The 13030-nt window shown below is 40.8% G+C and overlaps 1 protein-coding gene across 2 annotated transcripts in view; it reads right to left on the bottom strand.

Moving 5' to 3' along the window:
- Window positions 1-13030, bottom strand: part of LOC308404456 (stromelysin-3-like) — a 34776-nt gene that overhangs the window by 11987 nt on the left and 9759 nt on the right. For both annotated transcript variants that reach the window (XR_013973121.1, XM_080894519.1), the window contains exon 2: window positions 8065-8285. Coding sequence is in view for 1 of the 2 variants with exons in the window: in XM_080894519.1 (XP_080750645.1) it covers window positions 8065-8285 (221 nt within the window). In the remaining variant the exon portion in view is untranslated. The remainder of the gene's footprint in view (window positions 1-8064; window positions 8286-13030) is intronic.

Here is a 13030-nt window from a genome sequence, read left to right as displayed (position 1 = left end):
CTAAAGAAACTGCAGCAATTAAACCAACTAGCAAACTACAGAAACGTCTGTCAATAACCTACCCACTGTGATTACACAACTATACACAGTAATTACTCTGACTAACCCAGTCACTGAAACTTTCTTTCGGATGCGTTCTTATATCCCGAGAGGTCACTATAGCAATGTTTGTCCTGGCACAGATTTTACACCGGATGCTCCTCCTGACGCAACCCTCGCAATTATCCATGGGACCGGCCCTGGGAGCTCACTGAGTACCCCATGAGGCTGGTGCTGTGTCTCCTCCCAGGGAGGAGCCAGGAAGCGTTAATGTGTAAGGCAAATGTGCTAACCACTGCACCACTGCAACTACAGCAATTAAACCAACTAGTAAACTACCAGGAAACATCTGCCACTAAACTGCTCATTGCAGCTACAGAAATATCTGCACCTAAATATAGCAACGTCATCACCTTCAACTAAATACATGAACCCTCTTCATGCAAACAGAGCAACATCTGCAACTAAAATACCTGCTGTGACTACTGCAATGCACAACTATAAATGGCAAAAGCAACAGGTAAAGCAACCACTGCGAAAACAGAAACATCTGCAACCACACACTTAAACATCTCCAGCTTAAGTACCCACTGGACTACAGCAACATCTGCAGAGAGGCATAACTGCTGAAAACAAGCAGCAAGCTGGCCTGACTGTCCAATCATCACAGTGCAGAAGTGTTAAACACCTGCATTTGGTTGTTACCATGGGTTTAAAAAGGAGATTACACCCCATTAACTGAAAGTACTCTAAAAGAAGACACAAATGTGTGTCCATGTGTTGCTACACTTTGTACGGTGCTAAGTGGAGAACTTTAACAGGAATGGTACTTGAATTCTGTAAAGTATGATCTAGACTTACATGAGGTTTTTTGAATTACATGAGTAAAGTTTTTTAGAACTCTGTGAATACACAGAGAAGATTGCTCAGAGCTGTCAGGACGTGCTTAGCTTGTATGTAGCGCTACTGGCTATATAACATTTTTTGGCACAGTGGTACCAGACCGCGCAACCTGACTGTTCATAATGAATAGCTTCACTGTAAAGAGTCCTCTCAAGCCACAAACTATGGTTTTAAACTTCCTATTGTATAAAGACATTAAAATCTAAAATGTTCATTAATGTGACATATGAGTGGATGAAACCAGGCTAACTCTTCCATTGTTTAAGCTAAGCTGTCTTCTTCCACTTCTCTTGTCTACGGTGTGCCACAAGGTTCTGGTTTGGGGCCTTTTGTTGTTTCTGTTGTTTCCACTCCCTCTTTAGTACATTTCAAGCACTTTTATTTCCTATCAGTGCTGTGCAGATGATGCTGAATCTATTAAAAGTTGGATGGCAGATAATTTTATCCAACTTAATGATGAGGAACTCTAGGCCTCCTACCACATTTGAAAAATCTTATATCAGGAACCTTGGTGTAACTTTTATTATTCTTTCTTTTATTTTTCAATACCAAACTGTCATAAAACACATAGGTACATATAGAAGTAATAATCTTTTCCTTTTTTATAACATACAAAAAAAACCATAAATGGGATGAGTACCTGAATACCCCCCACTCCCTCCCAATAATGTAAAAATGAATATGTTATAGAGAAAATGAATTGACCCATAGAAAACAAAACAAAGTAAAAAAAACAAAACAAAAAACAAGAAAAGAAATCAACAATAAGATAGTACTACGTATCCTTATAGTTTAATATTAACATTAACATCTGCTAGCCTCAAAAAACAAGGTCTTAACATTAATCAATATTGATATAAATCTTAACCAATAGTAACAATATTAATATTAATATTAATGATTACTTGCTCCTCGGTCGAAACAAACTAATAATGCTGGAATATCTTTAAATAGAGTATTCTTATAAGGTAGAACAGCCACTGCTGGGAATAGCAGAAAAATTTGTACACTGTCATATGGTGGACTACAGAGAGATTTCTCGTGCTGGTAACTTTTCTAAGTATTTAAGTAAAAAATCTATCCGATGAGCCTCTGATGGAGAATTTTATCTTCTCCAATTGTAAGAGTCCTAAGATATCCTGTAGCCAGACTTTAATAATGGTGGCTGAGATGATTTCCACAACAACAAAATTCTTTTTCTAGCGATGAGAGATCTTAGTGTAACTTTTGACTCAGCCTTCCTTTTGGATGCTCACATTAAGTCTCTGGCTCACTCTGGCTTTCATCAGTTGAGAAATATTGCCAAGCTGAATTCCACTGTGTCACATTCTGAATTGGAGATTCATTTATTCATGCCTTTATTTCATCACGTCTGGGTTTTTGCAATTCATTGTTCACGTCTTAACAAAACCTCCCTGGAACACGTGCAGGTTGTTCAGATTGCCGCTGTGAGACTTCTGGATAAAGTAAGCTCCCCATTGCCTTTAGAGTCCACTTTAAGATTTTGACTTTTAGAGTTCTGCATGGACAAGCGCCAGTGTGGATCAGAGAAATTTTTCACCCATACGTCCCCAGCAAGTCCCTGAGGTCATGTCATCAGGGCCTGCTGGATGTGCAGCACAACAGACGGAGAGGCAAAGGAGACAGAGCTTTTGCAACAGACCTCTCTCGCTCTGAGCATGACATCTGTGCACTTGTTTTTGGGCAACTTTTTCTTACCCAAAGACTACAAAACTACAGTTGCTGTTAATTGTTGTAAAACTACAGCAACTAATACTGAAGCTACACCAATATTACATTTAAACTACAAAAAAAATTAAACTAACCACTAAAATTCAAGCGACTGTGAAATATGGCAACTACAGCAGCTAAGCCAAATGCTGCAACCACAGTAACGCCTTCAACTGAACACGGCAATGGCGGCAACTAAAACCAGCAGAAAAGCAACATCTGAAACTAACCATTGCAACCATTTGTACCAAACAAATCAAAGCAACTACAGCAACTTAAAACCGAGCACATTAACGGCTGACAAAGCCCATCACTAAGAATTTAGTGCATTGCTTCAAGGAACTAATCGAGAAGACAGGACACGTTTCCATTATTTACAGTGGTCGTTATCAGCTCCTGTTCTTTGGGGGGTTTATGGAAAATATGGTCTTAATTTGGAGACACACAAGCAGTAAAAACTCCAGACATTCATCCCAATAACTGCCTTTTTAGTTTGCCCTCCAAATAGCGTAAAAAAAATTCTTAAACCTCGATGTGTGGGAAAAGAAATACCAACAGAGTGTTTACTGAAAAATGAAAAGTGTCTGATTCTGAATTTAGAGTGTATTTTTACAGATACAAAGTGTACAGGTATTGATCTGTTAAGAGACATCTACCTGTATGGCTCAAATATTTTATACATTAGAAGATATATATAAATAAATCTAAATACGACCTAGGTACTTAGGTACTTACTAAATAATAAATTATTCCCTTTAAAATACATATTTCAGTCTTTTGGACTGTCAGTGCGCCCCAGTGTGACTGTGGCTACAATGTAGCTGCCATCACCAGTGTGTGACTGTGACTGGAGCACTTTAAAAGAAGCAGGTGAAACTATCACAGCCCATGCTCTCAGACTTGGTGGAGAGCAGTGCAAAAAGAGAGAACTTTAGACTGCGTCGATCTGTTTCCAAATGAATGGTGTTGCTCTGTAACAGCTGGATAAATTGCTGTTTAATACCATAAACTGTATAAACATGGATGCAGCTTCTGGGTTAAAAGCCAAAGATATACCTGAAGTGACTTAAACCAGCATTCTTCCTAAAGGGACGACTTCTTGTTTCCTTAGAAGTCCTGAAGTGAAGCAGTGACCACAGGAAACACTTTCCCTGTGGGTTTTATGATGTTTTTCTGTCTCCTTTACAGTCAAAAAGCAGCAGGGTTTGGTTTACTGTATGACTGACAAGTCATTACTCCATGTGTGTGCAACGTTTGTCACTGCAGACCAGTTTAAGCGAACCTTTTACAACTTATTTTGCTTCCTTGCAGTAGACAAAATGTTTTTAACATAAGAAAGTTAAAGAATGAAGTCTAACATATATAAAAAAAGCAAACTCGTGGAATCTATCTCCCTTAACGCAGCCCTGCCATCCTTTAACCTTTTGCAGCCACCTGAGACCTCCTTTTCAGTTGATCTAAAAACCATTCAAGCGGTTACAACAACAGCGCTCTCAGCTGAGCCAGCTTGACTTCGGTGTCATGCCAGAGCTTGCCTCACAAGCTCAAAACGCTGGCTGGTTCTGAATAAAAAATAAACACAGGGCCTCATTAGCATGGCTCCACTCTCATATCAGACTCATTTACAACGGCTGGGGAGGAACGAGGGCCTTATTATGGTCATAACAGTGAGAGTTTGACGTAGTTGGGTGTTGCCTTGATCCTGGTAAACCACATCACTCCGTCAGGTGTCACCATGAGCTGGTCCTGTGAAGCAGAATCTAATTAGATTGTGGCCAGTGCTGCTATTAAAATCACCCTCCTACCTCTTGCTTTCGCTCTGCCTGTCTTCGTATAGTGTTAGGTTGAAGAATGAGTACAATGAAAGGGACACCGGGTGAGCCAGACAGAGAGGCAGCAGCCAGACCGCCAGACGCTCGATGGTACCACGGCTTTAGATTAAAGAAAAGCACCACCCCTTTTTCTGAAGGTCAAGTTGACGACTGAAAGTGCTCTGTAGGTTGTGTAATTTTTGATTATTTTCCTTATGTCCTTAATCCAGTCTGTCTCAAGAGCAGGAACAAGATGTGAACACAGAGTGATGTTCATATGTTGAATGTGTATTTTCTCTCTTTTAGCTCTGCTGTTACTCTCTGCTAATGCTTAGATGACAACTTAAAGGAAAACAATCAAGACCACAATCAAAATGCTGCACTGCACGCAGTGTCCATCTTTTATATACAGTCTATGACAGGCAGCAAATAAGGACATGGGGGTATAGCTCAGTGGTAGAGCATTTGACTGCAGATCAAGAGGTCTCCGGTTCAAACCCGGGTGCCCCCTCTTTGAATAAAGACTGATTTAGTTATTTAATTGCTTAAGTTGAAAACAACCTTTCAAAGCTGGACCATTCGGCAGTTATGCCCAATATGGCCATATTGGGTGGTGCGAATTTCGCAGGGGTCAGCCAATCAGAAGAAAGTTCCCTTAAATGAGGAGCCTAAGATAATGTCACAGACAGTGGATAAAATGCAGCCTATCTGACTGAAAAACCAATGGATACTGGTTAATCGAAAGATAGCAATCCTCTAAACCAGGGTTGGGGAACTCCACACCTGCAGGCTTTAGATGTGTCCTTGATCCAAAACAGCTGATTTAAATGGCTAAATGACCTCCTCAACATGTCTGGAAGTTCTCCAGAGGTCTGGTAAAGAACTAATCATTTGATTCCGGTGTACTGACCCAGGGTGAGATCTAAAACCTGCAGGACACCGGCCCTTGGGGCCTGGAGTTCCCAACTCCTTCCCTAAACCATATGCTTGTGCCTTTTTTGTGTATCATTTTTTAAACTTTAACTGGGAGCCTCTCCCATTATCAATACCCAAATTGCACATGCTCAACTCCTCGTCTCCCAGTGGAGATGGGAACAAGGAAGAGACATGAGGAAGTGAGTCAACACACATTTAAGTAGAAGAGACATGACTTTAAATCGATGTCCATTAATTAACTTAAAGTGATGTCACTTGATATGAGAACTTGGTTATTTTCTCAAAATCCTCTGTGTAACTCTGGAGCCGGACCTCACAAAGAATGCAGCTTTAAAGCACATTCACATCACCTTCACTTTTAAAGACCATATGTCCATCTTCTGTATACAGTCAATAGCGCTAACAGAATGTGGGGGTATAGCTCAGTGGGAGAGCATTTGACTGCAGATCAAGAGGTCTCTGGTTCAAATCCAGGTGCCCCCTGTTTGTGTAAGAGCTGTTTTTCATTTCATTTATTTGCTTAAGTTGAAAAAAAAAAACAACTTTCCAAGCTGCACTATATGGCAACCACCAAATATGGCCATAATGGGTGGTGCGAATTGGGCGTAACCTTTTGTTTGGTTGGGGTCAGCCAATCAGAAGAAAGTTCTCTTAAAGGAGAAGCCTAAGACAATGTTGCAGACAGTGGATAAAACAAGGGCTGGCACAAAGTATAAGATACATGAGGATTATTTTACTTTAGTAAATTCCTATTTAAATGCTACCTATCTGACTAAAAAATCAATGGACAATGGTTGATTGAAAAAGGGGCCATGCCCTATACCAGAGGTGGGGAACTCCAGGCCTCAAGCGCCAGTGTTCCCAACTCCTCCCTTAAACCATACTCTTGTGCTTTTTTGTGTATATTTTTTTTAACTTTAAGTGGGAATCTCTCCCATTATCATTTCCCAAATTGCACATGCTCAACTCCTCATCTCCCAGTGGAGATGGGAACACGGAAGAGACATGAGGAAGTGAGTCAACACACATTTAAGTAGAAGAGACATGACTTTAAAGTGATGTCACTTGATATGAGAACTAGGTTCATTTTCTGAAAAACCTCTATACAACTGGTCATTACAAAGAATGCAGCTTTAAAGCACAGCCACATCACCTTCACTTTTAAAGACTGGACCCTATGTCCATCTTCTGCAAACAGTCAAGACCATTCTGTAGGGGTATAGCTCAGTGGTAGAGCATTTGACAGCAGATCAAGAGGTCTCTGGTTCAAATCCGGATGCCCCCTGTTTAAATAAGAACTATATGTTTAAATAAGGACTGTTCCTTGGAGCACCCCAAGGCTCACTGGGCCTTGAGTTCCCAACCTCTCCCCTAAACCATATGCTTGTGCCTTACTGTGTATATTACTTTAACTGGGAGACTCTCCCATTATCGTTTCCCAAATTGCACATGCTCAACTCCTCGTCTCCCAGTGGAGATGGGAACGAGGAAGTGAGTCAACACGAATTTAAGTAGACGAGACATGACTTTAAATTGATGTCCATTAATTAACTTAAAGTGATGACACTTGAAATGAGAACTAGGTTATTTTCTCAAAAACTTCTATATAACTCTGGAGCTGCTCATTTCAAAGAATGCAGCTGTAAGGCACAGCAACATCACCTTCACTTTCCAAGACTGAAACCTATGTCTAGCTTCTGCATAAAGTGACTGGCTGAGGGGGTATAGCTCAGTGGTAGAGCATTTGAGTGCAGATCAAGAGGTCTCTGGTTCAAATCCAGGTGCCCCCTGTTTCCCAATTTACATGGGAGGTGTTGATGAATTCATTGCATTTTGTTTGCATGTAATTAGTCCTTTGGGTGTACAAGTAAGAGGGAGTAGGTTTCATTTGAAAGATCAGTGAAGTTCCTGTTTTTGAATGCTTTGCAACCAAAAAGTTGGGGTCCTGAGGTTTTTAAAAAATGAGCTAAAGGTACACAAGACATGAACTGTATAATGGTATAATGACACACAGTACTTTAACTTGAAAACAGGTTAATGTGTCATCACTTAAAAGCTGATGGAGGGAAACGTCACTGCAAAGCATTTCTTAGTGATCACATTTATCCAGTGATGAAGTATTTTTATGCTGATGAGAGTGGACATCACCCACATCCATACAGTCATAGCTTTCTACTCCTTCACCACTTGAATGAATATCTTTTGGAAGAATGATGTTTCGAGATTTGGAGGATCAATACCAGGCTGCACTGAAGTGTTGTGATCATTGTCCAAACACTTTACTAAGACGCTACAATTCCTTTACTTTCTCAGTCTCTATATTTGGCTCATTGTTCCTAAATACTCCACCATATTCACCATCTAATCTCTAACTGCGTCCATCTGCTGTTCGGGTTTGAGAAAACAGTTTTTTTTCTCGTCTGAAAAAGCCGCCTGCTGAAGCAGAAAAACAATCGTATGTTCGTGCACCAAATGGTAACACTGCAGGACGCTTTTTCAGCTGCACATTTCGGATGAATCTCGTGGCTTACATCAGCACGGAGTTCTCTCGGGACTGTAGAAGTTCACGTTTTATTATTGTAAGCTTTATTTATGATCAAACACAGCATATAGTTACAACACAGCTAAGGGCCCCAGTGTGTACCTATAGGTGAGGTCCGTCTTGTCCCAGCGTTGTCCATACAGGGTGTAGCGTCTCTGGCGGTATCGCCCCCGGTGCCGCCACTCTTCCTTGGTGGGGTAGTCCGGTACGCCACAGCGGGGATGGTTCAATGTGCTGTTTGTCAATGAGTATGGCTCTTTAACCAGTTCCTGAGTTTGAGGTGCTTTTGCTCTCTTCTTCAGCTCCTGAAAGTTTTCAGAGACCTGAAACAACAACGTGGTTCATTTAGACAACGTCATGCTTTCATAGGCAGGGACAACTCGGCATGTCTGTACGTGACCTTGTGGGTCAGTACTTAGTAGTTTGCTGTAGGCAGGGTTGGATCAGATTACTTTGAACATGTCAGTGAATACAAATTACTTGGCAGCTTTTTGTAAGTAGTAACTTAACCCACTGAACTAAAAGCAATCTGACACAATTACTTACCTAATCTGATTACATAGGCCTCACGGCAATATAGAGTTTGCATGAGCCCCAGTTTCTCCTGCAATTGATATCACAGCCCAACACACAAAATTGACCTTTAAGCTTATGTTTATTTTAGTTAAATGGAGCAATGCATATTAATTAACAGGGAGACTGAAGTCTGTCATGTAATTGCATCCAATTTGGCAATTATTTAGAATTGATGCATTAATAAGAGGCACAATTACACAAATAACAATATTTGATTGTTTCCAAACTACTGTTTCATATATCTGAAGAAAGAATTATCGGATGTTTGTTTAGTATGTGCTGCTCGATAACAGAAGACTGACTGCCCAGAAACACCAGAAACTTCCTCCAGATGTTATCAAAGACAAAAAAAGAAAAAAAATCTTGGCAATTAAAGTATAATGTCATTGCACTTCTAAAAATGTTGTGGTTGTAATAAACTTCAATTCAGTTTCACGACAAAATCAGCCACAGGGCAGGTTTTACTTTAACGGAAAGGCCAGTGCGGAAGTGAAAAAGATCTGCTTTGTTTTAACAGGAAGAGACCTTCAGCAGAACAAGGCCTCACTGAGATGACGGCAGCGGGAGGCCAGTTGTTAAGATGGTGCCTTTCCGATGACCCACTAGATAAGCCCGTATTTTTACAATTGCTGTTTTGTTTGCAGCTGTTTGTGAGATTAGTGAAGCCAGATATGATGTCATGGCGTTAGATGGAAATGCAGAAACATGACAGCTTAGATTAAGTGTGCTGTAGCTATGTGGTGGTCCCACACTGTGCTGCCCATGCTTGAACCAATCATTTTTAGCACGTGAAAGAACTGGTGACTTTTCAAACCTGACTCTTTCATCAGTGGAAAACCTACTCTACCTCCTGACCCACAGCTGCCCCCCTTTTAGGTTTCCATTTCTACTCAGTATTTAGTCAAAGAAGTATTTGCAAATCCCATTTGCGCAGTTCTCAAGTGCATGCAGGCAAACTCTCCCTGTGGAGAGCAACAGAGGCATGTGCTGATATGCAATCTCAAAACCAGATTTTTAGAAATGCTCTGCATATATAGTCTTAAATTAAACTCTGATGGACGCATAGAAGAGGAAGTGTTGCTTTATTCTGATATCTACTGGCTTTATCAGAAGCCTTACAACATTTTTCATTGCCTCTGCAGGCAATCGCTAATGTTTCAGTCTGAATGACCTAAAGTTTGCTGTTAGAGGGTGAATGCTTGGCTCTACACACACAGTTGTTGCTATAATATGTGCATCTTATCAGTTGTGAAGTTGCTACAAATTCACCAAAAGTGGTTATGATTCGTGGTGCAGGGAATGTGAATGTGTGAGGCTAACTGAGTGATAATCCAACTATAAGTTGACTATGATGACTTGGGACATAAAGTTAAAAAGAACAAAGAAGAAAGGAAGAAACAAGACAAAGAAAATAAGTAATAAGAAGGGAGAGAAGCAAAAACAAACTACAGAAAGCCCTGAGGCAGAGGTCAATGTTCTCTGGATTTGAATCATCATCATTTTGAACCCCGAGGTTAATGACAGCATAACCTCATAATCAGGTCACTGAGTCATGTATTTTTCCTCAGTTTAAGAGCCAGTTGGTCTCAGAATGTCCCATTATCATTAATACCACCCTCCCCCCTGTTAGATCAAGAGGAAATGCCTCTGCTTATTTCCACAGAAGCAAATTACAGAGCGGATCTATCCCATCTGCACCTCCTCATCTCACTCTGTCCTCAGCCTAAAGCAAAACTGCATCTGCAGCTCTGCAGTTGCAGGGAACAGTTGGGTGTACTCATCCTATCACAAAATGATGTGCATTTCCTTTTCCGGTGCCACTCAGAAAAACCTGTGGGAAAAGACACTATTGATATACGTGCAGATGAAACAAATTACCTCCATTATCAGTGCCCGTGAATCTTCCCACAGGCCAGTGCAGCTCCGACATTTGCGGATATTGTCCTTTTATGAAATAATGAAGCATGCATGGATGGATGCATCTTCCCTTTGAGCACTAGTTCTCCTTGGCATTTAGGAATTAGCATTTGGTTATCAGTTTACATGCTTGTGGGATGTTTCAAGATGAGACTTTTGCTGCACAATTAATATAAAAGGTGGGAGATCTGTAGGTTTTTAAGACTCATTGTTAGTTTAAAACCAGTTTAAAATATGTGTTACGTTTGTTGGTGCTCAGACTAAACATGGCCCAAATTCAAAATGATAAGGTCAATTTAACACAAGACTCAGATTGCCCTAAATCTTCAGTTTCATGCAGTTTTTCTACTCTTTGATCTGAATTATGTCACAGGAAAGGGATATTGCTAATATAGTCATCTCTGCCACAATGGCTCCACCTACCTGCTGTTTATTAAACTTTATGCTTTAGGCAGCCAATCAGAAGACCCAGAACCTGCGGCAGGTGGAGACCAGGCTTAAGTGTTGCTATGCTAAGCTCACTGAGTCTGCAAAAGAGAGCAAGGGCCAAACTGCAGTTAAAGCAGTGGAGTTTGAATATGTCTTCAGGAAGAGAAACTCAATGAAGAGACAGCAATCTGTGTGAGGCTACCCGTACTCCTGTCTCAGAAAGTGGAACTGCTATGCTTTGCTCCTAGACTCACTGCACTTGGTTGCACATCTTCACTCTTAACCTGCTGTTTGGACCTTGGTTTTTTGATCTGCTCTGGTTCCTTTGCGGTCTTTCCAGCTTTGCTGTTTTAATTCTTCTTCTCATTGGTGTCCTTCTGAGGGTTTCTGGTTCCTGCCTCCTCTAATGCTGATTGTCCTCTTTCACGGCCGTGAGAATGTGCAACCCAGCAGAGCACTGCACTGAGGTAACCTTGACCTCAAACACAGATAGACTTCAGCTGGGTGTGTTGGTGGTTACTGTCACCATACATGGCTATGTTTTTTGGGAATTTGTGGCTTAAAGGAAGGGCGAGAGGGGCTAACAAACGCCATTTTGAGACTGGGGATGAACTGAGGGGTGAACCAAGATAAATATAATAATAATAATACACGTTCTGACAATTGGGCCATGTTCATTAATATGACAATAAACCATTTTATATGACAGAAAAGACAGAAAGGAAAAGCATAAAAAAGTTCTCCTTAAGAGTTTTCACCACTGACAGAGGAAATAAATCAAACATGAAGCATTAAACCTGCTTAAATTAAATGCTTCATTATGACTGAGGATTTTGCAGTTATAGCCACAGAAAGAAGACGCTACTTATTTACACTTAAGGTGCAGGATAATGAAACAAAGCTATCCAGTGAACGGGTTCTGCAAAACTTTATGTCACCTGATTGCAAAATTAAAAGGCCAAAATGTATTTCAACCCATCGTGCATCATTACTTTGATGTTACAGAGGTTTTGCAGTGCTGACAGAAAGCCAGGTCTAACCTTTACTATATCAAAAGCCCAACATGAATTCCCATTAAAGCCACACAACCTGTAAAAGCAAAATAATTAAACGAAGAATGCTTATCTGAGTACGGTCACAGCGGTGCATGTGCTGTGCTTAAATGAGCCTGACTCGCTCTGCTCTGCAGGACTCTACTGTGTCGCTGTTAGGTAGGTTATGGGGAACAAAACCCAGCAGGATTTGTGGAATGTGCTCCAGACTGCAGAAACGCAGTGACTGATGGATCTGGATTGCAGAACAAACACTACGCATACACGGCCCTCCACCTCCCGCGTTTCACTTTGTTTAAAGGAGATTTCAGCTGCTTGTTTTGTTGCAGAAAGCCCTTATTCGTGTTCAGGGGAATGTTTCTACTCATGTCCTGCAGCTTTTCTTTAAATGGCTTGTTAGTGTTGTTACGACTGAACAAAAAGGCCTTTTAAACAGAGTCCCCCCCCCCCATGAGATTTCGAAGGCACCCTTGGAAAGCTTACACCTTGTTCGGCTTCTTTCTGCTCTTCCTTGAGCACCAGTCTGATGCGAGCTTTCTGTCTCTGCGCTATTATCTGCCTTCCTGCAGTTCATACTGACAACAAAAACTTCAGATAAACAACAAGACCCTTATCACGATACGATGTGTTCTGAAACTTATCTATCTAATGGCTGCTGATCTTAAACTGGAGGAAAACATTACAAGCACAGAACATATCTTACTTGGCAAAGCCTGTGAGTTCATGTTCATTTAGTTCAATTACAGATTATGCAAAATGTATCAGATATTTTTTTTATCATGGCTTTGAGGTTTTGTTTTCATTTTTTTTGGTCATTCTGTTGCACTTTTGATGTTTCACTTCCTCTCTGCCAGTTCGCCTCAAGCAGAAACAGTAAAACAGTACAGCTGGTAAGTGCCAAAAAGTGCAGTTCCTCTAACGGCCACTTGAGGCTGTCTCCACAAGTGAGTCAATCGCCACAGATTCCCATGTTAACATGTCCAACTTTGCAGAAGAAACATATGTTTGCAGCCCGGCATAAAAAAAGGTTTTTGTCGTCATGTACAGTTCCCTTCGCCTTATTAACTGTATGGATGTTTTTGTTGTAATGACTC

The sequence above is a fragment of the Rhamphochromis sp. 'chilingali' genome, assembly GCF_963969265.1.
Source record: "Rhamphochromis sp. 'chilingali' genome assembly, chromosome: 10".
Taxonomy (NCBI): domain Eukaryota; kingdom Metazoa; phylum Chordata; class Actinopteri; order Cichliformes; family Cichlidae; genus Rhamphochromis; species Rhamphochromis sp. 'chilingali'.
The sequence above is the reverse complement of the archived record's forward strand: the minus strand, read 5'-3'. Positions and strand labels throughout refer to the sequence as shown.